At 62.1% G+C, this 27,187-nt stretch overlaps 1 protein-coding gene across 2 annotated transcripts; it reads left to right on the top strand.

Moving 5' to 3' along the window:
- On the top strand, positions 1-27,009 carry ASIC4 (acid sensing ion channel subunit family member 4). Of its 2 annotated transcripts, XM_065637813.1 has the most exons (10): positions 1-576; positions 23,949-24,093; positions 24,301-24,428; positions 24,520-24,679; positions 25,044-25,100; positions 25,202-25,355; positions 25,737-25,828; positions 26,120-26,199; positions 26,519-26,623; positions 26,890-27,009. In XM_065637813.1, the coding sequence occupies exons 1-10, from the start codon at positions 1-3 to the stop codon at positions 27,007-27,009; spliced, it is 1,617 nt and encodes a 538-aa protein (XP_065493885.1). The 2 variants fall into 2 exon arrangements, with proteins under 2 accessions (XP_065493885.1, XP_065493886.1); XM_065637814.1 differs by lacking the exon at positions 25,044-25,100.
- Positions 27,010-27,187: the final 178 nt, after the last annotated feature.

Genomic DNA, 27,187 nt, shown 5'->3' with positions numbered 1-27,187 from the left:
ATGCCGATTGAGATCGTGTGTAAAATCAAATTTGCCGAGGAGGATGAGAAGCAGAAGGAGAAAGAAGAAGGGGATAAAGAGAGCCTGATTGAGGAGCCTGCCCGGCCCCGCTCCCGGGACCTGGCTGCCTTTGCCAGCGCCAGCACCCTGCACGGCCTGGGACACATCTGCCGGTCGGGGCGACTGGGTGTGCGCCAGACCCTCTGGGCATTTGCCTTCCTGGTCTCGCTCGCCTTCTTCCTCTACCAGGCGGCCAAGTCAGCGCTGCTCTACCTGGAGCACCCCCACGTCATGGCCCTGGATGAGGAGGCCATCCGTGAGATGGTCTTCCCTGCCATCACCATCTGCAACATAAACCGCTATCGCCACTCGGCGCTCACTGACGCCGACATCTTCCACTTGGCCAACATGACCGGGTTGCCCCCCAAGGACCGGGATGGCCACAAGGCCACGGACCTGCTCTATCCTGACCCTGACATGGCTGACATTGTCAACCGCACCGGCCACCAGCTTGATGACATGCTCAAGAGCTGCAACTTCAGCGGCGAGAACTGCTCCTCCCGTGATTTCACTGTGGTGAGTGCACGCCTGGCTCAGCTTCCCCGGGGACTCCACCTGGCGCGGGGGCACCCACTCTGCTGCGCCTCACTGGAGCAGGGCTCCCTGGCTCGCTCCGGCTGCTGAAGTTTGCATCTCTCTCTGAGTTTCCCTCCAAGTTTCACATGGAGAGAGAGAGAGAGGATAGTCCGTGGGAGCTCTTGGGAGGGCTGTGCCCCGCAGCACTGGGCTGCTGGCAGGTCCGTGCCGGAGGCGCTCACAGGCAGGAGCTGGGGCAAGGGGGAAGTGGGGCTCAGCGGTCCCTGGAGTGGGTGTGCAGCAGGCAGGGGGAGAGCCGTGGTGTAGAGCCCTGCTCCAGCCTGTGTTTCCTCGTGGGTTGAAGTGCTCTGACACCAGGTGCTTTGCGAAGTGAGGGTGGCTGAGGGGGGTGAATAGAGACCCCTTTGCACATAGGGGAGCCGTTCTGTGTTTCAGGGGGTTGGCACTAGGATGTGTGTGAATCTGGAGGCTGCCAGCATTGCACATGCATGTGTGCACAGACACACGCACACGCCAAGCGGCTCCGCGCCGGAGGCACAGCTATGGCCAGGCAAGTGGGGGGCTGCCTGGGGCTGACCACTCACTCGCTGCCCAGGGCTTGCTGGCAGGTTCTCCCCCCAGCAGCACTCTGCATGCCCAGGCAGTGAGCTCCCGGCCGGGCATCGCCGGCATGCAGCTCTCACTAATATTGAGCCTAGAATCACAAATCCCCGCTGTGGTTTGGGAAAATAAATGTGCTGAACGGGCGGAATACCTGATGGGACCCTTTTCAGACCATAATGACTCTGGAAATGAGCCGCCTCTCTCCTACGGCTGCCAGGGGCTACTGCTCGGCTGGCTCGCTGCGCTCCCCGGAGCAGTGCTGCCAGCCGGAGCCCGCTCCGTGCCGGGAAGAGGGATGCAATGCCACAGGCTGTGCGGGATGCTCGGGGGGGAAGAGGAGGCTCTGTGGGGCTGGAAATGGCTGATGCAGCATGTCCTGTTTCACTTTGTGCCCATTGATACGATGCCTGTTCACTGTGCAGGGTGATGCTGTGCTTGGGAAAGAGCTGTTTCAGAGAGGCTGCCCTGTGTGGGGGTTGACATGGGGCACTGCAGTGAGGTGGGGAGGAGCAGGAGGCAGTGGTGGGGTGACCCCATTCCTCATGGCGTTTTGCTGGGTTCTGTGCCTGCTCTGCACCAGCTGCCTGAGTTTGCCAGGGAGAAGTGTGGTTCAGTGACTCTGGGATCGGGGAGCTCTGGTGCTGGACAGTCCTGCACACGGCTCAGCCACGCTAGCTCTAACCCCGAGGTCCTCCTGGAGCATCCTGCACAGCTTTGGCTTCTGGAATAGCCCAGCCTTGAGCTGGGCAGCAGCACGGCATGGCAGTGGAATTTTGCGTGTGCTGAGCCGCATTGTGAGGCTGGCAGGACAGAGCTCAGGCGTACGGGGCTGGGTATAAGCTTCCTGCAGTGTGGACATGGTGTGTGGCGTGCGCCATGCTGCGTGGCAGCAGAGGGTGACTGCCAGGACAGTCACTGGGACCTGGTTTCTCACTGGGTGGCCGTACAGGACATCTGGCCTGCCTGCGTCAGCTGCTCACAGCTCTGCCCTGGGAATGCCCGGGCAGCCGGGCTCCAGCGTGCCGGCACTGTGCACTGGAGCAGGCTTCAGGCATGAGGATGGTTAGTGCCGGACAACCCTCATCCCCTGGCCCAAGGGAGGAGAGCCCAGGGCTCCTGCAGCCTCCACCCCCTTGTCCCCAGCTGAGCCCCCCAGCCTGGCCTTTGAGGCACCAGGGTCTGTCAGGAGAAAGGAGTGTCCCTCTCACTTGCCTGGAGCACCGAGGTGAACCTGGGGCAGCAGAGGCTGCAGGACACGAGTGTGGGGAGGGATGGGGGAAGATGTGACCTCTCTGCTGCATACCATGTCCCAAAGCCATGCTGGGCAACAGCAGGACATGTTGAAGCATCACATCAGCAGCTGGAGCCTCCTACTCCCATTCCCCGAGCTGAACTGGTCCCTTGTGCCTTCTCCTGGGAATAACTAAAACACAGCGTGAGCTGCTTGGCAGGCAGGGTGAGTCCCAGCTGTGATGTGTGGGCTCAGGTGCTCTCACGCCTCCCAGCTGTGGCCCCGATGCAGGGGCAGCTGGTCTGCCCTGCATCCAGTAGTCATGCAGCGGGAAGCTCCAGGCTTCATCAGTCCCAGTCCTGGGTCCCCATGTGTGTCTTTCCGTTTGGAACGTTCTTGTACCCCTGCTGCAGTGGGTGGATACGTGAGTCACAGCATGTCCCAGCAGTGATGGAGAGCTCCCAGACTGCAGCACATCCCAGTGGGACAAAGGCTCTGGGGCCCTAGGGTGCCCAGCCCATGGTGAGCAGTCCCTGGAGAAGAGGTCATGTCCCCAGGGATGCTAGAGAAGGGAAGGAGCTTTCCCTGTAGCCATGCTTGCAGGAGCGCTGGAGTCCCTCCTTCCCTCTGGGCATGAGACGGACTTCAGCCAGAGGCTGGAAGTTTTACAGCATGAGAGTGGCCAAGCCGCGGGGCCACCGCCGGCCGACTGCCTGCTCGGGAGCAGGAGAAGCGCCGAGGCTGGAGCGTGTCCCTGTGCGCTGCCGCTTGCAGCCCGTGCTCACACGATAAATAACTCGTGCGGATCCTTTAAGTAAGAGCCGTGAGTGGTAAATGATCTTCCCCTATTTAACGTCACAAATCCACATTTCTTTATGGGATAGCAAATTAAGAAACTATGGGGAAAAAAATCCCCAGCGTAAGCATCTTCCATGTAATAAAGCCCGGCTGGGCTGTAAATCTCCCCAGGCGGCAGGGACAGCCCTGAGCCGCAGCAAGGCTCCCCTGCAGCCCCGCTGACAAATGTGCCCCCTGCGTCAGCTGCCATAGGGCTGTGCTGGAGCCCCGGAGAAGCCTCTTCCCGCTCCTGCGAGTCGTGCAGTGCTCCGCAGCCCTCTGGTCCCCTCCCTGCCCAGGGGCACAGATCTGGGCTGCCCCTGCCCACTGCCCGCTGCCCCCAGCACGCTGCCCGCTGCCTTGGGGAGGGCGGTGGGTGCAGGGTCCCACCGACTGGGCGAGCACAGCTGTGATGCCCAGTGTGTGAAGCGTGCAGCGCCGGCACGGGAAATCAATAGTGCTCTTTACGTGCCATTAAGCAGGAGGCTGGTAAGTGTCCCCATGGGACTGGGGCTCAGCTGTGGCAGGTGGCTCACGCTTGCCCTCGCCCCTGCATCTGGCACTCCGTTATGGCCACAGCCCATGGCCAGTGCTGGACATGTTGGAGGACACTGTGGGAAGGGAGAGCCCTCACAGCTGTGCTTTGGGGACAGAGGTGCAGGCAGCTGGGGTGGGCAGAGGTCTGGGGGCTGCAGGAAGAGGTACGTGGAGGTGGTTCCTCCAGCAGCAGCATCCCACCTGCTCACTAGCAGTGACTGTGGCAGGAGGCTCTGCTCGTGGTGGGGCGGGAGCACAGTGCCTTTCTCAAAACCACGTCCCCTGTCAAAAGCCTTTTGTTTCTGATGTGTGGCTACTGAATCCAGTCCTGCCAGGGCTGGAGGTTGGGGGGGAGCGGGGAGGTTGCTGAGAGCTGGCAGCGCCTCTCGGAGCTGGCACCAGCCCCAGCTCTCCAGGCAGGGCCTCTCGCCTGCCCGGGATGTGGGCAGTGCAGGGGGTGTCCCCAGCACCCCATGCAGACCCCGGGGGAGAAAGCCCCTGTGCTGAGACAGGAGGAGCATCCTCAGCTGCACGCCACACACACCCTGAGAGATCCTGGCTGGGGGCTGCATGGGGAGCGGGCAGCAGGCTGTCACCCCTGCCGCCTCCCAGCAAGGCTCTGCCGACGTCCCCCCTGCAACCTGCACAGCTCCCAACATGGGGACTCACACTGACCTTTCTGCCAGAACTGTACTTAATAAATGTCACATTTTCAGCCTATTTTTATGCTGGGTAAAAGAGCGGGACTCATTGCTCTTCACCTGCCCTGCCCAACCTGATGCCTGCTCAGCCCTTGACATTAACTTACGCCATTTCCCCTCTCCCCCCAAGCAGGGCTGAGTGTGCCCCAGGTTTTGGGGGCTTCTTGAGTCCCCTCAGCTGCTCACTGGGCTCCAGGCACTGCAGGACCTGCCCTGGCTGGGGCATGGAGGGGCTCTGGGACCAGGCAGTGTTGTGTGTGTCCCAACTCAGTGTCATCACTGCTGGAGGGTGACATGGCTGCAGGGACTGGCTGGGCTGGGGCTGTCCATGTCCGTGCCCAGGAGAGCCTGGAGCATCCCTCGCCAATCCCATGCCTGTGAGCTGCTCGGCCAAGCCCGGCCATGCCCATCTGGATCACTGTGCTCTACTCAGTGGGTCCATGTCCTGCAGCCCCAACCTGGCATCCGAGCCACCTCCCTGGGGGCTTGCAGGCTGTCCAGAACCCCCGCCATCCTCACAGCCTGGCCACTGTGCTTGTGCGTTCCCAGGTCTGTGTCCCGGGTGGTGCAGACACGTCGCAGGTTGGTTGCGCTCCTGTCCAGAGCTGCGGCGGCGGCAGCTTCGGTGCTGTTACACATGAGCCGCCCGGGCACGGCTCGAGGCGCTGCTTGTGCCAGAAAACGGGGGACTTTAATGCAATTCGTTGCCATTTAATTTTACACAATTCCTGCTGCTTAATCCACTGAGAAATGCTAATTTATACAATTCACATCTAAAAATAAATGTCAGTCCAGCAGCTCCCAGCAGTGGGTAGCTGCTCCCGCCAGCCCCCGCCAGAGCCTTCTGCGGGGACCCCAGCTTGGAGCCCACGCTGCTCCCCACCAGTGGCTGCTCCTTGTCCCACAGTGCCCAGGCTGCGGCAGCACATGGGTGGATATGGAAGTGTTGAGGATTTGGGGTACTGAGGTGAGACAGTGAGAGTCTGACTGAACCCAGGGGTGTCACTGCAAAGCCCCTCAGCATCGTGGGTCTTGGGGCAGTGTGGCAAGAGGACATGGGAAGCCCTGGTGATCTGGCTGTCTTTTGGATGCCTGGGGAGGTGTGAAGTGTTTTTGGAACCCCTGTTACCCCATGTCTTCCCCCAGGAAAGATGGGCTCAGCCCCACATGTGGCTGCACCCTGGGCTGCAGCTGGAGGTGAATGGGGCAAGAGGGGGTCCTGGTGTGAAGGGCTGGCGTGGGGACAGCCGGACTGCATGTGAGGGGTCCATCCATGGGTTGGGGCAGCCTCTGGCTGGCTGGCAGATATTAATTGGTTGCAAAGCACCATTAATGACTGTGGGAGGGGAGAGAAGCACACACCCCCCTGCCTGGGAAAAGGGGATGCATCATTAGGTCCCTAAGGAGGCTGCTCTGCAGGAGACAGGGAGGGGGTCGGATCCTGTGGGGAAGTGGACCAGTGGCTGGGAGGAGCCCACGCTCAGCTCCCCAGGCACTGGCTCTTCTACCCGAGCATCTCCATACCCCACTTCCCTCCTCCTCAACCCACTGGCCCTTGAATCTCAGCCCCATCGCCTCCCCTCTCCCACCTCTTTGCTGGGCAGACCCCCATGCCACCCCCATCCCAGTGGGGTGGCACCGGCTCCAGCAGCGACTCCAGGGAGGGGGTGCCGGGGCAGCGGGAGGGGGCCAAGGCGAGGGAGCAGGGGGGTGCGGAGGCGACGCGGCGGGGGAGCGGAGATGCTGGAGGAGCCGGCGGCTTTCCCACCGTCTCCCTGATTGAGATCGGATCACCATGAGCATAAAAAAGCTCTCTTCATAATTATATTTAATGAATTGACTTTAAAAGCTCTTACGCTCTTATCTGGGTAATTTAATATCACACACTTAATAAGCCTGTCTCCAATATGGGGGGAGCCAGCGGCCAGGACGCCTGCGCCTGGTGTGGCTCCCCAGGGATGCGGAACATGCCACAAAGCTGGTCCCACGTGCCGGGCTGGGCAGATCAGGGGACACCACCATCCTCCGAGGCCAGGGCACGCATGGAGGTCTGTGGGGTGGTGCCCCCCAAGTGCTGCTGGCTGCAGAGCGGGGTGAGCACCTCGGGTGGCTGCAGGAGGGATGGGACTGGGGCACCCATGGAAGTTTGGCTCTGGGAGTGGGTGCTTGTTGGTGCATGGGGACGCAGGGCGGTGGGGTCATGGGGCAGTGGGGACACAGGGCTGTGGGGCTGACAGGGTGCAGGGTGACTGGCTTGGGGGATTCATGGCGGGCAGTGTGGCTGGCTGGGCATGGGGCAGGTCTGGCTGGGGTGCAGGTGCCCTGTGCTGGTGGCGTGGCTGGATGCCACATGGCACTGTGGCAGGCAAGGCACTGCTGCGACCCCATCCTTGGTGCCAGTGTCACCCATGGCAGGGGTCCCACGGCCAAGCATCACTGGAGGCAACCATGGGCCAGAGTGCACCACGGGTTCCTGTGCCATGATGCTGTTGGCTCCCTGTGTCCCTCCAGCTCTGGCCACCTGCACACCTGGGGTAGCCAGCTGTGGTGGCACAGGGGTAAACAAAGGCTTGTCAGCACAGTCTCTGCAGCTCTGCCCCCCAGCTCCTGTGCTGCCGGCCAGGGTGCTGGCTGCCTCCCTGCAGGCAGGTGTTGCTGCAGCCCTGGCAGGAGTCCCCGGCCCCCCCGCGACCCATCGGTGCGTGCATGTGGGCGCCTGCGGCGAGCCAGAGGGGCCGGCTCTGCCATATGGAGCTGAGGGCCCTGGGGACCGCAGGAGCCTCCGCACAGGCTGGGACTGGAACCTGTGCCCCATGGCCACAGGGGCAGCCCCAGCCTCCCATGCACCAGGCACTCACCGGGCAGCGGGGTGGAAAGCCTCCAGCTGGGCTTGTGTCCCCTGCTTGTCAGAGCCAGAGCTGCTGGGAGCCAGCCAGTACCCCCAGCCTGGCACCACGTCCCCTGTCACCCTGTGCCCTCAGGTCCCTGATTCCCAAGTGATGGGGGATGGAGCAGCACCTCCCAGCATCCCCACCTGCACCACCCCAGGACCCGCAGCAGGGATGGGGAGGGTGATAAGGGCAGAGTGGCGGTGCCGGCCATCCCCCAGGCGCCAGGGTGCCTGGCGGTACCGGCTGCCGCGCCGGCGCTCGGTGCCAAGGCCAGGCGGGCGGGAAGGGAGGCGCGCGCCAAGGCGGTGGGGAGCGGGGACGAGGACACAGCTGCCACCTGGCTCTGCGGGGGAAGGGTAGCCCCAGGCAGAGCGGGGACTCCGGGCTCCTCGCTGCCAGCGTGGGGCACGGGACAGCCGTGCCGGGTCTCCCTCTGCGGGGAAGCGGCTGGAGCAGGAGGTTTACGGAGCTGCACTAAGTGACGCAAATGGTTTAAAGCCCATAAAGAGAGACGGTTTTATGTAAGACGACTATATAAAGCGCTGCTGTTCTGCCATTGATGAGATATAGGCCTTTATTTATAGAAGGCAATGTTTGCGGTGCGAGCACTGAAAGCCAGCCAGGGACCAGCAGATAGGGCGTCGAGTCATTTCACATGCAGCTGCCGTCGACACTGTTCACACATTAAAGAAAAAAATTAACAAGTTTGCAGCCAGTCAGGTGGAAAAAACAATAATTGTCAAAAACCGTATTTCCCCCTTTTTCCAATAACAAATAGCTGGAACACTGCTGGGGAGGCTTGGGCTTGTTTGGCGTCTAGGAAGGATGGGCTGCGGCTCCAGCCAGGCTGGGGGATGGAGCGGGCACGGGGAGACAGCCAGGGGTGGGAGGAGAGCCCAGGGGGGGATGCAGGGGCTGCTGCCAGCACCCAGGCAGCTAGCAGGGGGTGGACACCCCTGCCTGGGCATTTGTATGCCCGGGACTGGAATAAGAGAGTCTGTGGGCAAGGATGATGGTGCTGGCAGAGCAGCACAGCTGTGTGTGTGCTGGGGAGCGGGGACAAACACCACGAACATATGGTTGAAGGTGCTCACTGCACAGGGGCTGCAGACGAAGCCCTGCTGGGTTTTCCTGCCTGTCCCAGCATTGCCTCTCCCTGCCTGCACACACGGAGATGCTCTGAGGTGATTTCTTTGCCAGATGTGGCTAGGTTTTTGCTGGAGAGCAAGCAGCGAGTCCCTGTGGTCAGAGCGCCCTGCCAAATTTTGTTTCATGCACGAAAGGAGGAAAAACTTCTCATGATTAATTGTGCAATAGGGGAGAACATGCTTCTCTCTAACCTGCTCCTTGCCTGTCTCTGGCCTTTTCTCGCAGGCGCTGCCCTGACATGCAGCTGGGGAGGAGGCGGCAAGCTCATCCCCAGGGCACGCTCCTTACACAGGCTGCATGGACAGCGAGGGTGAGAGGGCAGAAACGTGCCCACACCTCTGCCACATCCTAGCTCTGCAAGGGCCGAGAAAGGGAGGAAAGCCAGCCAGGGATCACAGCAGGGGAGCAGAGTCACGCTCGTGCTTGAGCTGCTTCCCTGCAGCTCCCTGCGTGGTTCTGCGGGCGGCTGTCCCCTGCTTACGCTGCAAACCCTTTCCTCTGTGCTCGGAGCCGTGCCTCTGTGCGCTGTGCAGGCAGCGGTGACAGGCAGGGTGCCGCCAGCCCCACCTGCCCACAGTTGTATTGCCACGCCAGCAGCAAGCAGGAGGTGAGCATGAACCTGCTGCTGAGCCCCAGCACGTAGTACCACGCTTCTGGTCTTGGGTGGGGGGCCCGGACCTGCACCCCGACCCGCTGGGACTTGGGGCTCTCGCCTATGCCTGCCTTGTCCCCGGGAGATGTTGCTGCCTGTATGGCCAGTCCTCCCCAGCCACCCTCGCACAGCTGGGGACGCCCCTTGGCGGAGAACCGCCCAGATCACCGTGCTCATCTCCAGGTTCAGATGCAAGCCAGAGCACGCTTTGCACCTGAACAACTATTAAGTACTGGCTAAGCTCGGCTGGACTCAACAGGTTTTCTCCCAGCAGAACAAAAGGTTCCCTCCTGCTGGCAGTGCCAGGAACGTGAGCACAGGACGAGAGGGGAGGCCAGGAAAGCCAGAGGCTGGGAGGACCTGCAGATGCCACGTCTGAGCAGCAAGGAGGCTGGGGACTCCTCTCTGTGTTGGGGATCTCGGCTGGGCTGGAGAGCCAGGCTGGCCCCTGCCGACGGTGGCGGGGCAGGCAGGGAGCAGGGGACCCCACTGGCCCAGTGCTGGCCACCAGCCCCTGGGATGTGCGGGGCGGGAGGGAAGAGGAGGCACAAGCTTGGGCAGAGCGGAGTCCCTGATTAATCACTAACTGCTGGCCCTCCAGTCAGCAGCTCATTAGCTGTTTAATTCCGGGTGCCCAGCACGCTGGAGGGCCACGTGGCTCTGATTGAACCAGCTGCAATCAGGCCATAGCCCCCCTGCCCCAGTCACAGGCACAATTAGTGGCTGTGTCTGCTGTTCCCCCACAGGTGGGCTGGGCAGCGGATGCTGCGGGTGCTCTGGGTACCATGGGTGCAGTGGTCAGGCATGAGTGAGGCACATCAGTGACAGTGGCTGCAGAGGGCCAGTAGGCATCCCCGGGGGCAGGAGACGTGCCGGTGTCTCCTCCTGTGTCCTCCTGTATCCCGTCTGTTCCGGGAGTGCTGTGATCCCCGCAGTGTCACGGGGCCAGGAGCGGCTGTCAGCAGTGTCAGCGGCCATGGCGAGGTGCTGCGCTCGGCTGCACAGGGATGTCTCACCAGTCTGTCATCCCTGGGGAGCAGTGGCCCTGCCACCTCGCACATCCCCATGCTGTCCCGTCCCTCCTCCACCTGCACCCACAGGGTGGCAAAGCGAGGGTCGCGGGTGACACCTATGTCCCTGTCTGCACCCTGTTGTCCCTGCCACCACCCCAGGCTCCATCCTACCCCAGCTCTTCTTCCTCCTGGGCCAGGGCTCTGCCTGGGGGACCCCTCTGGGGATGGGCTGGGGGTGCTCACCTGGGCCAGGGGAGCAGGACAGGGGCAAGAGGGAGCTGGGTGACCCAGGAGAGCAGGCACTAGCCATGGATTCTTCCCATGGACCTCATACCCCAACCTGAGCATGCAGAGAAGGGCACCGCTGTGCCTCCTGGCTGCAGGGGGGTGTTGGCAGCTCAGCTGCCCCTCTTTACCCTCCAAACTCTGCCATATCCTTCACTTCCAAGCTGCCATCTCTGCTATTTCTTCACAGCCAGAGGAGGGAGGGAGCCTGTGGAGCCAGGGCCCCCACAGCAGAGGGAAGCATCTCCACCTGTCTTCAACGCTCCAGGAGCTGGAGCAGGACAGGGTGGGGGCCTGCAGGTGTCCCTGCTGCAGGGGGTGGTGGGCAAGGAGGGATGGGGAGCACATGGGGGCAAACTGGGGGCCATGCTAGGACTGACACCTCCTGCAGAGGTGGCAGGACTGACTCGGCATCTGCTCCTGGGAAGGGCACGGAGCAGCCCACCTTCCCAGGCAGCATGGGTCTGAAGGGACTATGCAAATCCAGCCTAGATTGATGCAAGTATTAATTATGTCCCAGAGGCTCAGCTCCCACCCATCCAGGCGGGGCGCCGGGTGCCGTGGCTGCTCGCACAGGAGAGATGCTTTGCACTGGCAGTGTGTCCCTTACACGTGTCCCCTTGGTCCCCAGCCTGCTCCCGCCACCCTGCTGTGCACCATGCCAGGCCAGCCTTGCGGCACTGCTCAGCCCGGGGGGCAAAGCTGTCACCGAGCAGGGAGACAAACAGTCCGAGGCAGGAGCAGCATGAGAGCTGTCAAGCAGCCTGGCCTGCCCTGCTCTGAGGTCCTGCTAATCAGAGAGCATCTGCAATTACATGTGCTAATTACAGGCAGAGGTTCACAGCAATTCCTGCCCTGCCCACACGGTGCTGGTGGCACTGGGGCGTGTTTCTCCTGTGCGAGGACAGGAGCGGATAACCAGGGCTGCTCTGCTGTCTCTCCCTGCCCATGCATGGCATGACACAGCTGGGCCCCATGCCCAGCCCCATCCCATCCTATCCCATCCTGTACTGGACATGGGTCCAGCATGTGCGATGCTGTCCTTAGAGCCCCCAGGCATGTGGCTGTGACAGCCACTCCATTCCTGAGCACCTGGCTGATCACATCTCTGTGGAGTTGCTTTTCAGAAGGAGTTTTTCTGGCTCTGACGCCCCTGTGCTGCTGCTGCTCTGACATCCTGTTTCCTTATCACCTGACATGACCTTAATTAACTCCCTGGGCTGATAACACTCTGGGCTTCTCCTCCAGGAGCTGTATCTCAGCATCGTATCCTACCTCACCTGCTCAGAGACCGCTGCAGAGACTGTGCAGGCAGCCTGGAGCAAGGGAGAGAGGGGGCTCCATGGTGCAGGCAGGGCGGTGACCGCTGGGGACACTGGGGATGACATGGAGGGGATGGGACAGTACTGGAGGGGATGGGTTGATGCTGCACCAAGGGTTGCAGAGGAGATGCCGACTGGGTGGAGATGGCTGTCCTGGTGCAGAGGTGGGGACGAGGCCAGGAGCGGGGGCTGTGCTAATGCCCAGGGCAGGGTGGTGTGGGCAGCAGTGCCCATGGCAGCAGCATCCACCCCAGGTGGGCAGAGGTGCAGCAGAGCGGCATGGAGGGGTCCCGGCTCTCCTCGCTGCTGCAGGGGCCACTCGGCTGGCCAGGGCTGGGACCTGGGGTAGGGATGTGGGGGGCTGAGCCAGCCCATTGGGCCACTCCTCTACTGCCAGCCTGAGTGTATTGAAATACTGGCACTGATGACTTTTGTAGCCACTCTATCTCCCACACTTGGCAAATATTGGCAGAGGGGAGAAAATTCAATAGTGAGGTTTGCAGATGGGAATCTGGGTGTGTGATCCCACCAGCTCCTTGCCATGCAGGAGCCCGGCTGCCTCTGCCACCGCTGCTGCTCGCCGGGGCTGAGCCTGGCACAGGCACAGCCCAGGGCTGGCAGGGCTGCTCCCAGCACCTCCTCCCCATGGACTGGCTCCCAGCAAGACACTGGTCTGAGCTTCACTCTGTCGCAGCTCGTGTATCATTCTCTGGCATGGGCAGCTCAGACCCTGGAGCAGGGTACCTGCTTGGAGGTCCTGCCACTCAAATGTCACCAGACCTGCAGGCAGCTCTGCCCTGGCAGCATCTGGGGTGATGCCTCAAGCCTTTTGCACGGTGCTAAATGCTCTCAGCTGGTCTTCTCCTGGATTGCAGCTGCACAACCTTCCTCCCCACAGCTTCTAGTCCCCAGAACCTTAGTCTTGGCCACCTCAGGTGCTCAGCTCCTGTCCTCAGGCCCCAAGCCCAGACAGTGGGTAGGACGGGAGGCCACTTGTTCCTGGGGCATCCGCAGGCAGGGTGCAGCTTATTGCCTCAGCTAATGCTGCCTGCAGACACAGTGGGAATTGCATTTTCCTGAAGCATGTGATGGAGACCGTGGGCATAATGGAAAGTGTGTACGGATACTGCTGCTCACAGCACGTGATGTATGGGCTGCTGCAGGCAGCAGACGGTCCTGGGAACATGGTGCTGGCTCTGAGCAGGGAGAAGGGGAGACGGTCTGAAGGACAGAGGAGATGGGAGCTGCCAGTGCCGCTCCCCAGTGTGTGGGAGGTGAAGGGGGCATAAAGAGGGGGAAGGAGTCCCCCAGCTGCAGGGGCAGGTTGTCCCATCCCACCCCTGCCAGGACATGTCCCTACTCCCATAGCAAGCCCTGGGAGCAGAGAGGAGCTGAGAGAAGACTGGGATGCCCCTGCAGACACCAAGGAACCAGCAAAAGGGCAAAGTGGCCAAAGCATCCAAGAAGGGCAGACGTGCTGGGAGGCCTGGGCTCCCCTAGCCCATTGCCTCCTGCATGGCAAGCAGAGGATGAGGATACAGGAACACAGGAATATGAGTCACAGGGTTGTCCCTGCCTGATGGTGACGGTGCCTCCTTCCCGGCAGCCCCAAGGAGGGAGCCCCTGCTAGTGCTGGGGCACGGGGGCTCTGTTGATCAGCCCCTCCACCCAGGAGTGTGCGGGCTGGGGAAAGCCAACCCCTATCATGTTTGTTCCATTGATTTAGCGCCGTGGAGAGGGTTTAATCAGCCTTTAGCCTGCACGCTCCAGCATTAAGAACAAATCCATTAGCCACGAGATAACCACAAAGGGTTGCGCGGAGGCTGGATGAGGTCCCAGCGCCTTCAAGATGCAAATTGGCAATCAAAGATCAAAGCCGCACAGCTCCCTAATCTCTACTAAAAGGGCTCTGCTATTAACGAGCCCTTTCCCGCTGGGCTGTGATCACCCCACTTCACTCAAGCTCCTGATGTGCTGGTGGGTTACACCATCACTCCGACCAGCCCCCCAGCCCCCATGGCACCCTGAACTAGACCTGGGGAGGAGAGTGCAGCTGGGGCTTGGGCTGTTTGTGTGTTGTTTTCTTTGGTTTTGACATGCTGGGGTCAAATTAATATTGGCAGAGAGCGCGGAGCCCGCAGCATTGTCAAGGGGTCAACGGCTGGAGGGGAGAAGGGGAAGAGGCAGGAGCTGGGATGGAGCAGGGTGGTGGGGAAGCTGTGCAGGGCTTATGCGGTGACTTTGGGGACAGGGGGGATGCTGGTAGGCAGCTCCCCCTCCCGCTGCTCAGGGATTTAGCCTGGTTCAGCCCCTGCCTGGCTGCACCAGGTGGCTCAGGACAATCCCTGCCAGCCCCAGGGAAATCAATGCTGGGGACTGTGGCTGGTGGGGGCAGGCAGCAGGACGTGCGTGAAGGACCAGAGCAGACTGGGGTATCTTGGGGACAAATTCGCCTTTTTTGGGTATTCCTGCCCACCCCACGTCACCCTGGGGCAGAGGATGCACAAGGCTCCAGCTCCCATAGCCACCCTGCCAGCTCCCGCATGGTGATGGGGGATGCTACAGGATGGGAGGCTGCCCCCTGCTCCCTGCCCGGGCCATCCTACCTGCAGTGGCTCCATGAATGGCCACCCTGGCAGCCCCACAAGTCCCTTGCCATGTGGGAGAGCCACGCAGCCGCCTAGCTGTGACAGGAGCTGTGCTGCCAGCACTGTCAGCAAATTTCTGGTAGCACAGATGTGTTCTCTGCTCAACCTGATCTGGCTTGGGGACCAGCATCCCCCTGCATCCCACTGCGATGGTGAGAACCTGGGTGAGGAAGCCTGGGATGGGTGGGCAGGGGACCAATTAGCCCTGGTAGTGGGAAACAGAGGGACATGCCCGGTGCCAGCTTGGCGAGTTGCTGCTCGTGGCTCTCATGGCACCCCCAGGCAGCGGCACAACCTTGTGGGAGAAGCAGGCAGTGAGGCACTGGCAGCACCTCAGCCAGGGTGACAATAAATCTTATCAGTGTAAACCCATCCATAGGCAGTAAGATAACCCCCGTGACAGCCCAGCTAGCGTGGAGGTTTCATCTGCACCGTGTCAGTGCTGCGGATTTACAGATAAATGCAATGGCTGGAGGGACCATGTCTGCACCGGCACCTGCTGGCTCCCAAGAGGCGCCCCCCGCTCCTGCCCACCGCTGCCCTGCGGCTGCGGGAACTGCCAGGACCAGGCCGGGGTGACCTAGTGACGTTGGCTGTGGTGTGTGTGGTGAGAATGCTCAGACAGCGGATTCGGTTTGACACCCGGCAGGGGAGCACACAGGTGGGTGAGGATGGACGGAGGGGTACATGCAGGGCACAGTGGCATTGCCTTGCCTGCTGTCCTGGCCCCGCTCTGTCCTACATGCACTGTCCCACAGAGCACTGCATCCTCCATCCACCCGTGGGGACATCGGCATCGCACAGGTTGGACCACCAGAGCGGCGGGGGGGGTGGGAAGGGAGGAAAGACCAGGGAACATGTGTGTGCGCGACACTGGCAGCGTGTCCCCGAGGCTGTGTGACAGCGCCAGGCATGAGCGGTGCCGTGTGTGAGACAGCACGCTCCGTGGTGCAGGCTGTGTGCACGTCCCTGTGTGTGCGTGTGTGTGTGCGTGTGTGTGTGTGCGCGTGTGTGTGTATGCGTGTGTGTGTGTGTGCGTGTGTGTATGCGTGTGTGTGTGTGTGTGTGTATGCGTGTGTGTGTGTGTGCGTGTCCCCGCTCCGGCGGGGCAGCGGGGGTGCCGGGCCCGGCGGAGGCTGCCGAGCGAGGCGGGCTGGCGGCAGCCGCGCCCCCGGCCAGCGCTCCCCGGCTCAGCTCCTCCGGCTGCCGGCGGGGCGGCCCGCGCAGCCGTGGGAGCGGTAATGAGATGGAGCAGCAGAAGGACGGCGAGATAAGGCTGCCTGCGCTGCCCCAGCAGATTAAACGCTGGGATTAAGCAGGCGGTGCCAGCTCTGCTGCCTTTTTATCTCGCTGCTTCTCTCCTCTTATTCTCCCGCAGTCGATACTGAACGGTCTCCGAGCTGTCAGCAAAGGAAATTGCTTGTTAACCCTTTAGGGACGGGCAGCACGGTTGCTTTCAAAGAGAAGCGGTCCCCAGGGACGGCGCTGCCTGGAGAGCTCTGCCCGCGCCGGGCAGGGGAGCAGGGGGGCTGCGGGGCTGCGCGCTGCCTCCCCGCAGTGCCCCGGCCTGCAAGGGGGAGCAAGGCAGGGCCGGTGGCACCCAGGATCTGCTGCCATCTCTCAGCCAAAAGCCACCAGCATCCAGCCAGAACCGTGCAGAGGCACTGATGTGCCTGCAGGGCAGGGGACATCCTGCAGCACTGAGGTCCCTGAAGGGTGACAGCAGCCAGAGAGCAGGGGCTGCCTGAGCTCCACAAAGGACCCTTGCTTATCCCACTTTTGAGTACCCTTGACGTTCCCTGCTTCCTGCAGCCTACAAGATGGATGAACTTTGTGCTACACCACTGTGTGAAATCACGGAGCTGGGGATCCTTCCCTGGTCTGTGGCCAAGTGACACAGAGCAGCTGTGTCTGCACAGCACCACTCATGGCGCTGGATCTCCTCCAGCTGTCAAGAGGAACCTGCTACCCCAAAACATAATTATTGCTTTCTGTGTACATGCATGTTTTGTTGGGTTTGCAGCAGCAAGGCTGAGCTGCAGCCCATCGCAGCACTTATCCGCAGTGTCCTGTGCTGCGTGCCCAGGGATGATGTGCCCAGTGCAGGGAGTGTCTGAGGATGGGAAGTCAGCTGGAGAGCACCGGAGAGTGCACAGAGCCATGGCAGGATTGTTACTCAGCACAGTCCAAATCCAGAGAGGAGACCCTGTTAGGAGCTCAACAAGCTTGTCTGGCATGTTTGGGGGTGCAGCTTTGGTGCATCTTTCCCATGAAGACCCTGAGCACCTCCTGGCTCTGCTCCATGGCTTTCCCCATCTCCCTCTCAGGGGAGTCAGGAGGCAGAAAACTCCTGCAGTCCCAGCACCTGACCCATGTGCTTAGGGAGAGACCAGGGTAAGTAGGCAGAATGCTCAGCATCTCAGAGAAGTTTTCTGGCTGCTGACAGGCTGAAGTGGGCTTCCTCAGCTCCTGCCTCCATGCCTCTCTGCGCCTCTGCTCTGCACTGCAGCACACCTGCCCCCACCGCCAGCAACCGCAGCGCTTCGTCTTCTGCAGTTCCCTTGGTATTAGCTCCTTCACCTGCCCAGGTGACCCTTTTGGTGGATGTTTTAAAGTGCTTGGTGCAAGCAAACAATATGAAAGCACAAGCCACCAGGAGATCTGCAGGGAGACAGTTAGCCCTGGCCAGGGCAATGGTCCTGACCTGGGTGGGATGCTGTCCCATGGCTGCTGTGGGATGGAGAGGGCAGTGTGTGAGCCCTGGGCATCTGGGGCTAAGGAAGCTGCTGGGGAGCTGGAGCAGATGCTGTGCTGGGCAGTTGGGCTGCACAGGTGAGCAGAGCCTGAATCAGGAGAGGAAACCAGGAGCGATTGGAACGTACGGGCTGGCAGACTGGAGGCAGCAAGGAGATAGGATTGCTGTTTATAAATACATCAAGGGAGTAAACACAAGGGAGGGAAGAGAGCTATTTAAGCTAAGGGGCAATGCTGGCATGAGAACAAATGATATAAACTGGCCATGAATAAATTTGGGTTGGAAATGAGGAGCTGAGTGAGATTCTGGGATGAATTTCCCCCAGGAGCAGTGGGAGAGGAAAGCACAACCTTGTGATGGCACTTGCTCTGCTACCAGAGGCCGCTGTGTGCTGCTGTGCCTGCACAACAGGGCTGAGAGATGGGGACCTGGGGTCTCCAGCCTCTCACTGCTGTGTCACAGCCACCCTGGCTCCATGTGGCACTGGCAGCACAGCCACCTCCAGCTCCTGGCTTGTCCAGTGCAGGACTCCTGGGGTAATGTCTTGTAGGGAGAGGTCCTTCCCTGGCACACAAGTTTGGGTGTGCTGTCACAGATACTGCTCCTGGAAGGAGGACGGTGCCAGTGTCCCCCTGCTTTACTGATGTCACTGGCAGTGCTGGAGCAGATGCACTGGGAAGGTGTCCTCACCTGTGCATGCAGTGCATCCCCCTGCCATGCATTGCATCCCTGTGCTCCTGACCCACCAGGAGCGGGGAGCCCTGGTCTGGGTCCTGCCCACTCCTGGGGGGCACTGGGCTGCACGCTGACCCCAAAGCAGCAGCCTGGCCTGCTCACCCTGCTCGCTGCTGGGGCTTGGGTGCCTCCCACTGCTCTGCCCAGCTGGTGGTGCAGCCCACGGCATAGCTGAGTGATTGGTATTCCGGCAGTGATCCTGCTTGGCACCAGAGGGGCCAAGCCCTCTCCCCCTGCTCCCCAACCAGTGGGGCCAGCCCCACACACCCATGTCTCTGCTGCTGGCTCAGCCTGGCCAAGGGGGCTCAGCTGGCACGGGCTGGCCTGTGGCACAGACAGAGGCACATCTGTGCAGAGAGGCAGCAGGAGAAGTCCCAGCCCTCCAGGATGTGCCCACAGCATCTCCCACCTCACTGCTGCTCTACTGCTCTCCCTCCTCCCAGGGAAGAGGTTTGGGACACAGCAGAGGATGCTCCAGAGCTTGGCCCTTCACAGGATGGGGGAAACAAGGAACCCAGCCCAGCGCTGGTGTGTTCTGCTCAGGGCCAAAGCTGTCCTGCGCTGCCGTGACTGAGGCTGCAGAGCCCAGTGCTCCATGGAGGCAGGAGCCCCGACCCCTTCGAGCTGGGCTGCATCCCACAGGATCTGTCCTGGCAGTTCTGTGTGGGGCAGGGGGTGGCGCCGAGGGGCTTCTGGTGTGGGGGCATGGTTGTGCCACCACTGGAGCTGGAGTTGAGCCAAACTGGCGCTGTTCCCCAACCCTCCTGGGAGCAGGGAAAGGAAATGGTGCAACTGTGCGTGAGAGGGGACGTTTGCAAAGGCGAAAACATCCCACTGGCTCAGAAAATTGCTGCAGAATCGGGCTTGAAATGAGTTGAAATTGCTGAATCCAAGCGGTTCTCATATCCCAGGCAGTTGCAATGCTGGCGTCAGCGCTGCAGCTTCCCTCCCAGGGCACCCAGGCGGGGCCCGGCCACACTGTGCGGGGGGAGTGGGCTGCTGGGGACACGGCAGGCGGTGCTGTGGGGGGCCTGGAGCATGGCAAGGGGCTCTGGCAGAGATAGTCTAGGGGACCAGGAGCAGAGCAGGGGGCAGTATGCATGGGCATGCTGTTACCCCAGCTCTGCCATTGTTGACTCAATTTGGCCCCACCTCCTGTGCAGCGCCTCCTAGCCGGGGGCATCCCTGTGCCTCCAGCACACTCAGGAAGCAGCATTTCTAATTTTGGAGTCTACTTTCCTTTATCCCACAGTCCTGCCCATGCTGATTTACTGTCTCGGTTGGAGTATCCAGAGGACGTCCCCAAGGTTACCCCTGGACTGGCATCCTTGCCGAGCCAGGGCAGGCAGCACTCCAGTATCATCCCCATCCCCATCATGCCCCAGCAATGACTGTTCTCAAAGGTGTCCCCATGCCAGGGTACCCTCTCTGCATAGCGTGCCTGTGCCTAGGGCCTGCCTGCTGGCTGTGTGCCCCAGCAGGGATGTGGGAGCAGGGCTGGGTGTCCCAGTGGGGACATAGGAGTGGGGCTGGGTGCCCCAGGCGTTCAGGAGCAGGACCCATCAGTGTTTCACATGCCGCAGCTCGTTTCCCTTGCATGCAAACATTTGGCTGGAAGCTTAGTGCGGCCTCTTGTCTCCTTGGAGCAATCAGGATTTGTCACTGCTTGCAATGTTTAACGTCGTCTTCCAGAGGCTAAATACCATGGGGAGCCGTGTAAGCTGTGGAAATACCTGCGTGAGCTGGGATCAGCCAGAGACTAGCACAATGGGCTGGCAGTGGTGGGAATGGGGGGACTGAGGGTGCATGGGGCTGGTCTTTGTGCCCCCGGTGGTCATGGGCAAGCTGGTGTGAACTGGGGTGAGGATGCTGGGGGCTAGCACGCTGCTCCCAGGGAGTGCCCCACTGTGGGGCAACAGGACAGGAGTGGAGCCCCAGAGCTGTGTGAGGTGGGGAGAAATATGCCAGAGCCCCTGGCAATCTCCAGCTGGGATCCGTCTGCTGAGGCACGAGCAGCTATTTCTGTCAAGGTCAGCAAGTCTCCACGGCAGAGAGCAGGGAAATGAGGAATTGTGTTGAGAAATTACCTCCCTAATGGGGTCTCCCCTGCACGTGAACATGGCGCGGGGATGCCGGCATGCAGCAGCTGTGCGGGGAGGCTGGCACGCGGTGCAGGAATCCTGCTGCCCCAGCCCTGAGGGTGCCCAGTGAGCAGAGCCCCAGGTGACATCCCTAGCTGAACACATGTGCTCCAGCCCTGCAAGGCACTTTTCTGGGTCAGCTGTGGGGAGGAAATCATGTTCCTCATGTAGGCAGGCTCTCCTCTGCCCTTCCTCCTCCTCCCGTGCACCCTGTTATCTAATTCGGTTTGTCATGCTGGAAAGGCAAAGCCCTTCAGGACTGTGCTGTGCTCTCATCAGCACTATTTCACAGCTGGCCTTGACACCCTGGCACCCGACAAGTGAGTAACTCAGCTGGGTGCCACAGGCACCCCTGCCCTCCCCATATGCCCCTGCAGTCGTGCCTGCCTGCCTGAGGCTACAGGGAGTAGGGGACAAGGCCACCACCACCTCTGGACCTTTTCCTCCAGCTCTGCCCAACCCTGGTCCCTGTCCCTGAGCTGTCTGTCCCCGTGTGACCCGGCCTCTGCATCCCATCCCCATCCCTCGCCCCGCTCCAGGGTGACTGCGATGCTGCCTGGAGATGTCTGAACCAACACGAGATGGAAGCGTTCAGAGAAATGACATTTCCTCCAGCCTGGGAAGCTCATCTACCGTTTAAAGAAAACTAATATAAAAGCTGCCCTGGTGTGCAAGGGGCTGATGGTATCAGGCTGGCAGCCTCCGGCTCTTGGAGCCACAATAAATCACAGCAAGAAGCTGAGCCGGCTCAAACAACCTCACACAAACACATCGGCACAGGTATAGGGGTTGCTGAGCTGTGTCCTGGGAATGGTGCAGGGACACACAGGCTGGAGGGGACAGCTCAGTGAGGGTGGGTGGTGGTCCTGAGGTGAGGTATCCTGAGGTGGTCCTCAGTGAGGGTGACCCACTGGGCTGGTCCTGAGGGTTCAGAGAGCAGGGAGGCCCATGGCAGTCCTGCTGTCATGGGGGAGCCCATGGCAGTGCTCCTGCCCATGTTGGCATTGTGCTGTGGTGGGGACAGTGCCAGGACTGGTGACAGCTCTGGGGCATGGGCTCATGCCGTTGGCCAGGACTGCTCCCCAGCCTTGGCTTTGTGTCCCCAGGGAGCTGACCTCTGCCCCGAGGAAGCACTGCGGCCCCGCAAGAGCATTTGTTCCTCCAGCAAAGCAAGCAGCAGCGCAGGCACCTCATGGTGGGTGGGATGGGGACCGTCCGTCCGCAGGGCACACGGTGCCGTGGGGCTGGCTGCTCCCCACTGCTGCCCGCTCCCCACTGCTGCCCGCGGCGGGGCTGGGGTGCTGCCCTCGCCTGCCCTGCGCTGTGCAGCAGCAGGGCCCGAAGGTGGGATTACGGGAGGAGCAAGAAAGCGCAGCTGGGGGGCCCGATCCTGCCGGTCCCGGCTGTGTCCTGCGGCCGGCGCGGGCCGGGCAGGGGGGCGCCCGGCGGGCGGCGCTGCGCGCCCTGCGCAGCCCCAGCGCGGGGCCCTGCTGCCCCCTGCCGGAGCCGGCCCCGCCGGGCCGCGCACCCACCGCCCGGCTCGCGGCTGCCCGGAGCCGGGGTGCCCGGAGCCGGGGTGCCCGGAGCCGGGGTGACGGCAGCCGGGGCTTGGCCAGAGCCAGCAAGGGCCAGAGCTGGTACCTTGGGTGCCTTTGGGCTGGGCTGCTCCCTGCTGCGGGGTAGGACGTGCAATGGAGATGGGGTGGGTGGGAAGTGCTCTGCAGCCTCTAGGCACCGGCGATGCTGCGCACTGCCTCTGCTTGCCTCCCTCCGTGTCCATGCCATTCCCAAACTCCGTTCTTGACCTGCCTGGCAGCCTCCTGTGCCTGTCACCAAGCTGCCAGCTGAGATCCTGGCCAGGTCCCTGGGATGGCTGTGGAGGCACACTTTGCTCACGGCAGAATGGATGGCGCCGGGAGTGCCTGCCAGGGCAAGCAGGAGCTCCCCCATTCCAGATGCCACGTTCGCCATTGCCATCCTTCTCCTGCCCCAGCCGTCGCGAAGCAGCAGGAATGATGCCCTCCATTGGGGGCACAATGGCTCCGGCTCATACCAGGGCTGTGGGACCCCTTGGCAGGGCTGGTGCTGAAGGCAGGTGCCTAGGGGAGGCAGTACTGGGAGATGAGAGGCTGCTGGGGAGTGCGGTGCCGAGCTTTGAAGGCACCCTGACAGGCCGTTGGGGCCCTGCCAACTGCGCTGACAGCCTGGCGCAGAGACACCCCCCCGTCGTCGCCACACTCTGATCACAGCCTCACCGTCACTTCAAAGCGCCCGCCAGGCTCAGTTGGGCTCCCACGCAGCCTCCCGCTCCACAGCTCTGCTCCTTCTGCCCCACAGCCCCACTTCTCCCACCCCACAGGGCTCAGATCCACTGCCACCCCCAGCTCCAGGCTGGGCAATACCAGAGTGCAGCACTGGGCACTGAGGTATATATATGGTTCCTATCAGTGCTGGCAGGAGGCAATGGCCCCCCAGGCTTGACACTGCCCTGTCTCTGTGGGGCAGGGCTCCAACCCCAGAGTAGCTGTGTTTGGGGACCACGGGGGTCCAACTAGGTATCCAGGGGTGCTGCAGCACCAGGGCAGGTGACAATGGTGTTGAGCTGGGGTGCAGTGTCCTTAGGCACAGGGCTCACACAGCATAGCTGGGACAGGACATCACCATCTGGACACTGGTGCCCACCATGCTGGTGCACTGACTGCTGCCAGTTCACCCTGCCCGGGGTAACACAACACACCCCCCTGTCCCAGCCTGGCACAGGGAGGAATTTTCCATTCCCGAATGGAGGTTGGGGGAAGGCGTGTGTTTGCAACAGCCCCCTCTTCTCCCTCCCCTCACCCGTCACCAGAGCAGCTTGGGAAAGCGCCTGCCACATTTGTCTCCAGGAAGGTGCAGAGCAAAAGCCTCCCGGGAGGGAGAGCTCCCTGGAGGGGACCAGGGACCCTGGGCAGCCTCAGGGGCAGCCTGAACCCCACTTTCCAGAGGAGCCACCCTGCCTGCAGCCATGCCGCTGCCCCTTGCCTGCTGCCGAGACAAGGAAGCCCTGGCAGATGCTCAGGACGGTGGTGCTGCCCAACTTGCTGTCGGCATCCTGCGAGCCACCAGGATCCCTGGGCTGCACTACATGTGCACCCGGCCACAGTCCCGCCTGCGCCGCCTGCTCTGGAGCCTGGCTTTCCTGGCCTCCGCCGGGCTGCTGGCCACCGGCGCCACCGACCGCCTGCACCACCTGCTCTCGCACCCCGTGCACACCCGGGCACGGCTCGCCTGGGCCCCCCAGCTCCGCTTCCCAGCCGTCACCCTCTGCAACCCCAACCGGGCACGCTTCCTGCACCTCACCAAGCCCGACCTCTACTCAGTGGGGCAATGGCTGGGGCTGGCCTGGGAGAACCGCTCGCTGGTGCCCGAGATGCTGGCTGTGCTGGGAGAGGACCGGCGTGAGTGGCTGACCCGTCTCGCCAACTACTCGCGTTTCTTGCCGCCCCGCCACTCCGAGCGCACTATGCAGAGCTTCTTCCACCGCCTGGGCCACCAGATCGAGGATATGCTGGTGGAGTGCCGCTTTCAGGGAGAGCGCTGTGGCCCCCAGCACTTCACCCCTGTGAGTGCCCTCCTGGTAGGGGCAGGATAGCTGGGCTGCCCATGGATCCTGGGAGCAGTGCTTCACTCTCCAGCAAGAGTGAAGGGGTGGCAGCATGGTGAGAGGATGAGATGGGCCCTGCCAAGGGCTGCACAAGACATTTTCCAGCACCACTGTGGGACTGGAAAGGGTTCATGGACCTTGTCCTGCTTGCAGAACACCCTGCCAGACCCCTGCCTGCTCCCTCACCCACCCTTTTCTCCATCCCCAGGTCTACACACGTTATGGTAAGTGTTACACCTTCAACGGGGACCGGAGGAACCCACGAGTGACTCGCCAGGGTGGCATGGGCAATGGGCTGGAGATCATGCTGGACATCCAGCAGGAAGAATACCTGCCCATCTGGAGAGAGACCAGTGAGTGGGGCCGCGGTGCTGGCAGGGCACAGGCAAGGGTGAGAGGGCTGGTGGGGAAACAGGGCACCCCAGGACGGGGATGTATGGAGCAAGCGGGGCACCAGATGGGTGCTGGGCTCCAGGATGCGGGTTCTGGGTGGGTACAGGAGCGCAGTTGAGGGCTGTCCCCATAGGCAGGAATGCAGCCTCTCTGTCCTTCTCCCACAGACGAGACGTCATTTGAAGCTGGCATCCGAGTCCAGATTCACAGCCAGGATGAGCCACCCTACATCCATCAGCTGGGCTTTGGTGTCTCGCCCGGCTTCCAGACCTTTGTGTCCTGCCAGGAGCAGCGGGTACGGCAGGATGCCCCACAGCCCCCAGGTAGATGCCTTCAGGCACCCAGCCTGGCCTGGCTCTGCAGTGATGCCCTTCTCGTCCCCACAGCTCACCTACCTGCCGCAGCCATGGGGGAACTGCCGGGCCAGCGTGCAGGGGGAGCAGATGCTGCCCGGCTATGACACCTACAGCATTGCTGCCTGCCGCCTGCAGTGCGAGAAGGAGGCCGTGGTGCGGAGCTGCCACTGCCGCATGGTCCACATGCCAGGTGAGGGACACATGTGGCAGCGAGCGGACACCACGCTGCCCTGACAGTCCTCCTGGGGCTGCCCCGGGCCCCTACAGCCTGTGCCCAAGGATCACCCCTGCCCCATCCCTCTGCACCCAAGGACCACCCCATCCCCTCCATATGCTGTGTCACCTCCTGTCCTACCCTCCTTACACCCCCGCTTCCCTGTCTGCCTTATAACCAGGGGCCACCTCTGCCCCAGCAAACCTGCACCCAAGGGCTACCTGTCCCCAGCCTGCACCCAAGGGCCACCCCTGCTCCACTGCCTTTAGGGGAGTGAGTCGAGGATGGGAGGCAGAAGCAGGTCAGACTCCCACACCCCCAACCAGCTGCTTCTCCACAGGCAACGAGTCCATCTGCTCTCCCAATGTGTACATCGAGTGTGCTGACCACACGCTGGGTAGGTGCAGCGGTGGGCAGGCAGGTGGCAGGGGGAATGCTGGATGCCGCCGGGGAGGGGGCTGAGGGGGTGCAGCCATGCCGATGGGTGCGTGCCCCCAGATGCGGCGGTGGAGGACAGCCAGGAGCGCTGCAGCTGCCCCACACCGTGCAACCTGACACGCTATGGCAAGGAGATCTCCATGGTGCGCATCCCCAACAAGGGCTCAGCGCGCTACCTTGCCCGCAAGTACAACAAGAATGAGACCTACATCAGGTGAGCTGCTGGTTCCAGGGTGTGCTGGAGGAGTGGGCAGGGGGCTGGTGACATTGGGAACCTGCAGGACTGGCAACATGCGGGGAGAGGGTCCTGGCATATGTGGTCCCTGCAGCATCCTCTGCCTAGGGGTGGCTGCCACTAGAGCATCTCCCCAGCCTGTGTCCTTGCAGCCCTCCTGCCAGCACGTCCCCACTCCATGGTCCCTTCCAGCCTTGGACATGTCCCTTCTGTGTCACCATTGCACCATCCTGAATACTCACCAGCGCCCTGGGAGCACCTGAGAGCTGAGGAGCTGGGGACGGGGAAGGTTCGGGGGGCAAAGAGGGTGGGAGTGTCAGTGACCAGCCCTCCTTGCTGAGCACTGTGGTGTCGCTGCAGGGAGAACTTCCTGGTGCTGGACATCTTCTTTGAGGCGCTCAACTACGAGGCCATTGAGCAGAAGAAAGCCTACGACATTGCTGGACTTCTTGGTGACTCCTCTCACCTTCCTATGGGACCCTGAGGCGCGGAGCTCTGGGTCTCAGCCCTGGGAGGGTATATGGCTGGCTGGGGAGGGACTGGCTGAAGGGTGGCACACTGCTGGCTGTCCCCTGTCCCGTACAAGTCCCTGCTCTCTCCATCTTGCTTCCCCTGCCCCCATGACCATGCTGTTTCCCTCCATCCGGCAGCCCTGGCAGTGCCCACAGCCCCGCTGCCCACTCTGAGCTCCTTCTGGGCTGTGCAGCATCCCTTGGTGACCATCTCCCCTTTCTCCTCCCCAGGGGACATCGGGGGACAGATGGGCTTGTTCATTGGTGCCAGCATCCTCACCATCCTGGAGATCCTGGACTATGTGTACGAGGTGCGTTGAGCCCTTAAGGCTGTGGGGTGAGGTGCAGAATGGGGGCTGGGCTCCCCGGGGGGAGGGGGACACGTGCATGGCCACCCCAGAGGGCTACTACAGCCCCCAAATGGGGGAACTGCCAGCAGGAGGCAGTGGGAGGAGGACAGGTCCTCCAGCATCCTTTGGTGGCCTGAGGGCAGAAGTGTTGTCCCCACTGTCAGCCCTGTGTCCCCCAAGTGGGCAGGCAAGTGGGCAGCAGGTCCGTGCAGACCGGGGTGCCCACACATGAGGTGCTCCCTGTGTACGGGTCTGGGGCTGATCCCCCATCTGCACCCAGGTGATCCGGGACAGGGTGAGCCGGGTCCTGCGCCGCTCCAAGCCACCACTGAAGAAGCCCTCGGGCAGCATTGCCACACTGGGACTGGAGGAACTCAAGGACCAGGTACCCCTGTGGGGGTGGGCTGCCCTGGGGGCTGCAAGGAGAGGGCCAGGGCAGCATGCTCTCCAGGGGGAAGGGATGTCATTCCAAGAGCGAGGGATGGCATGGTTCTGCATTTGGTGACCTCAGGCTGCAGAGCTGAGGCAGCCCCGGGGTAGCAGGGAGCTGGGTGCCCCCAGGCGGGGGCTCCTGGGGACAGGCTGTGCTGGGGTAGGGGGGAGCAGGGTGCATGGGGTCTGTACCCACCCCACTTACTGCCATCCCCACAGAGCCCCTGTGAGACGCTGGGCCGGCACGTGGAGAGTGCCTACAACGCAGGCATCCTGCCCAACCACCACCACCGCCACCACTACCCTCACCAGGGCGTCTTCGAGGACTTCGCCTGCTAGGCCAGCTTGGGACTGGGGGTGGGCAGCTCCCTGCCACCCCCCTGCCCACCGTCTGCATGGAGAGGGACTGCGGCACTGGGGGCGCAGGCCCCTGCATCCCCCACCCCACCATGGGGACCAGCTGCGCCATTCGCCCCCGGTGACGCCGCCAGAGATGCCTTGGCACTGGCACTGGAGT

The sequence above is a fragment of the Caloenas nicobarica genome, chromosome 6 (genome assembly GCF_036013445.1).
Source record: "Caloenas nicobarica isolate bCalNic1 chromosome 6, bCalNic1.hap1, whole genome shotgun sequence".
Lineage (NCBI taxonomy): Eukaryota > Metazoa > Chordata > Aves > Columbiformes > Columbidae > Caloenas > Caloenas nicobarica.
This window is presented reverse-complemented; position numbering and strand designations above follow the sequence as displayed.

Coding starts and splice junctions, on each gene's coding strand:
- ASIC4 (XM_065637813.1), top strand. CDS start 1: ATGCCGATTGAGATCGTGTGTAAAATCAAATTTGCCGAGGAGGATGAG. Junction 24,094..24,300: donor GCCCATCTGGAGAGAGACCA/GTGAGTGGGGCC, acceptor CTTCTCCCACAG/ACGAGACGTCATTTGAAGCT. Junction 25,829..26,119: donor CGACATTGCTGGACTTCTTG/GTGACTCCTCTC, acceptor TCTCCTCCCCAG/GGGACATCGGGGGACAGATG.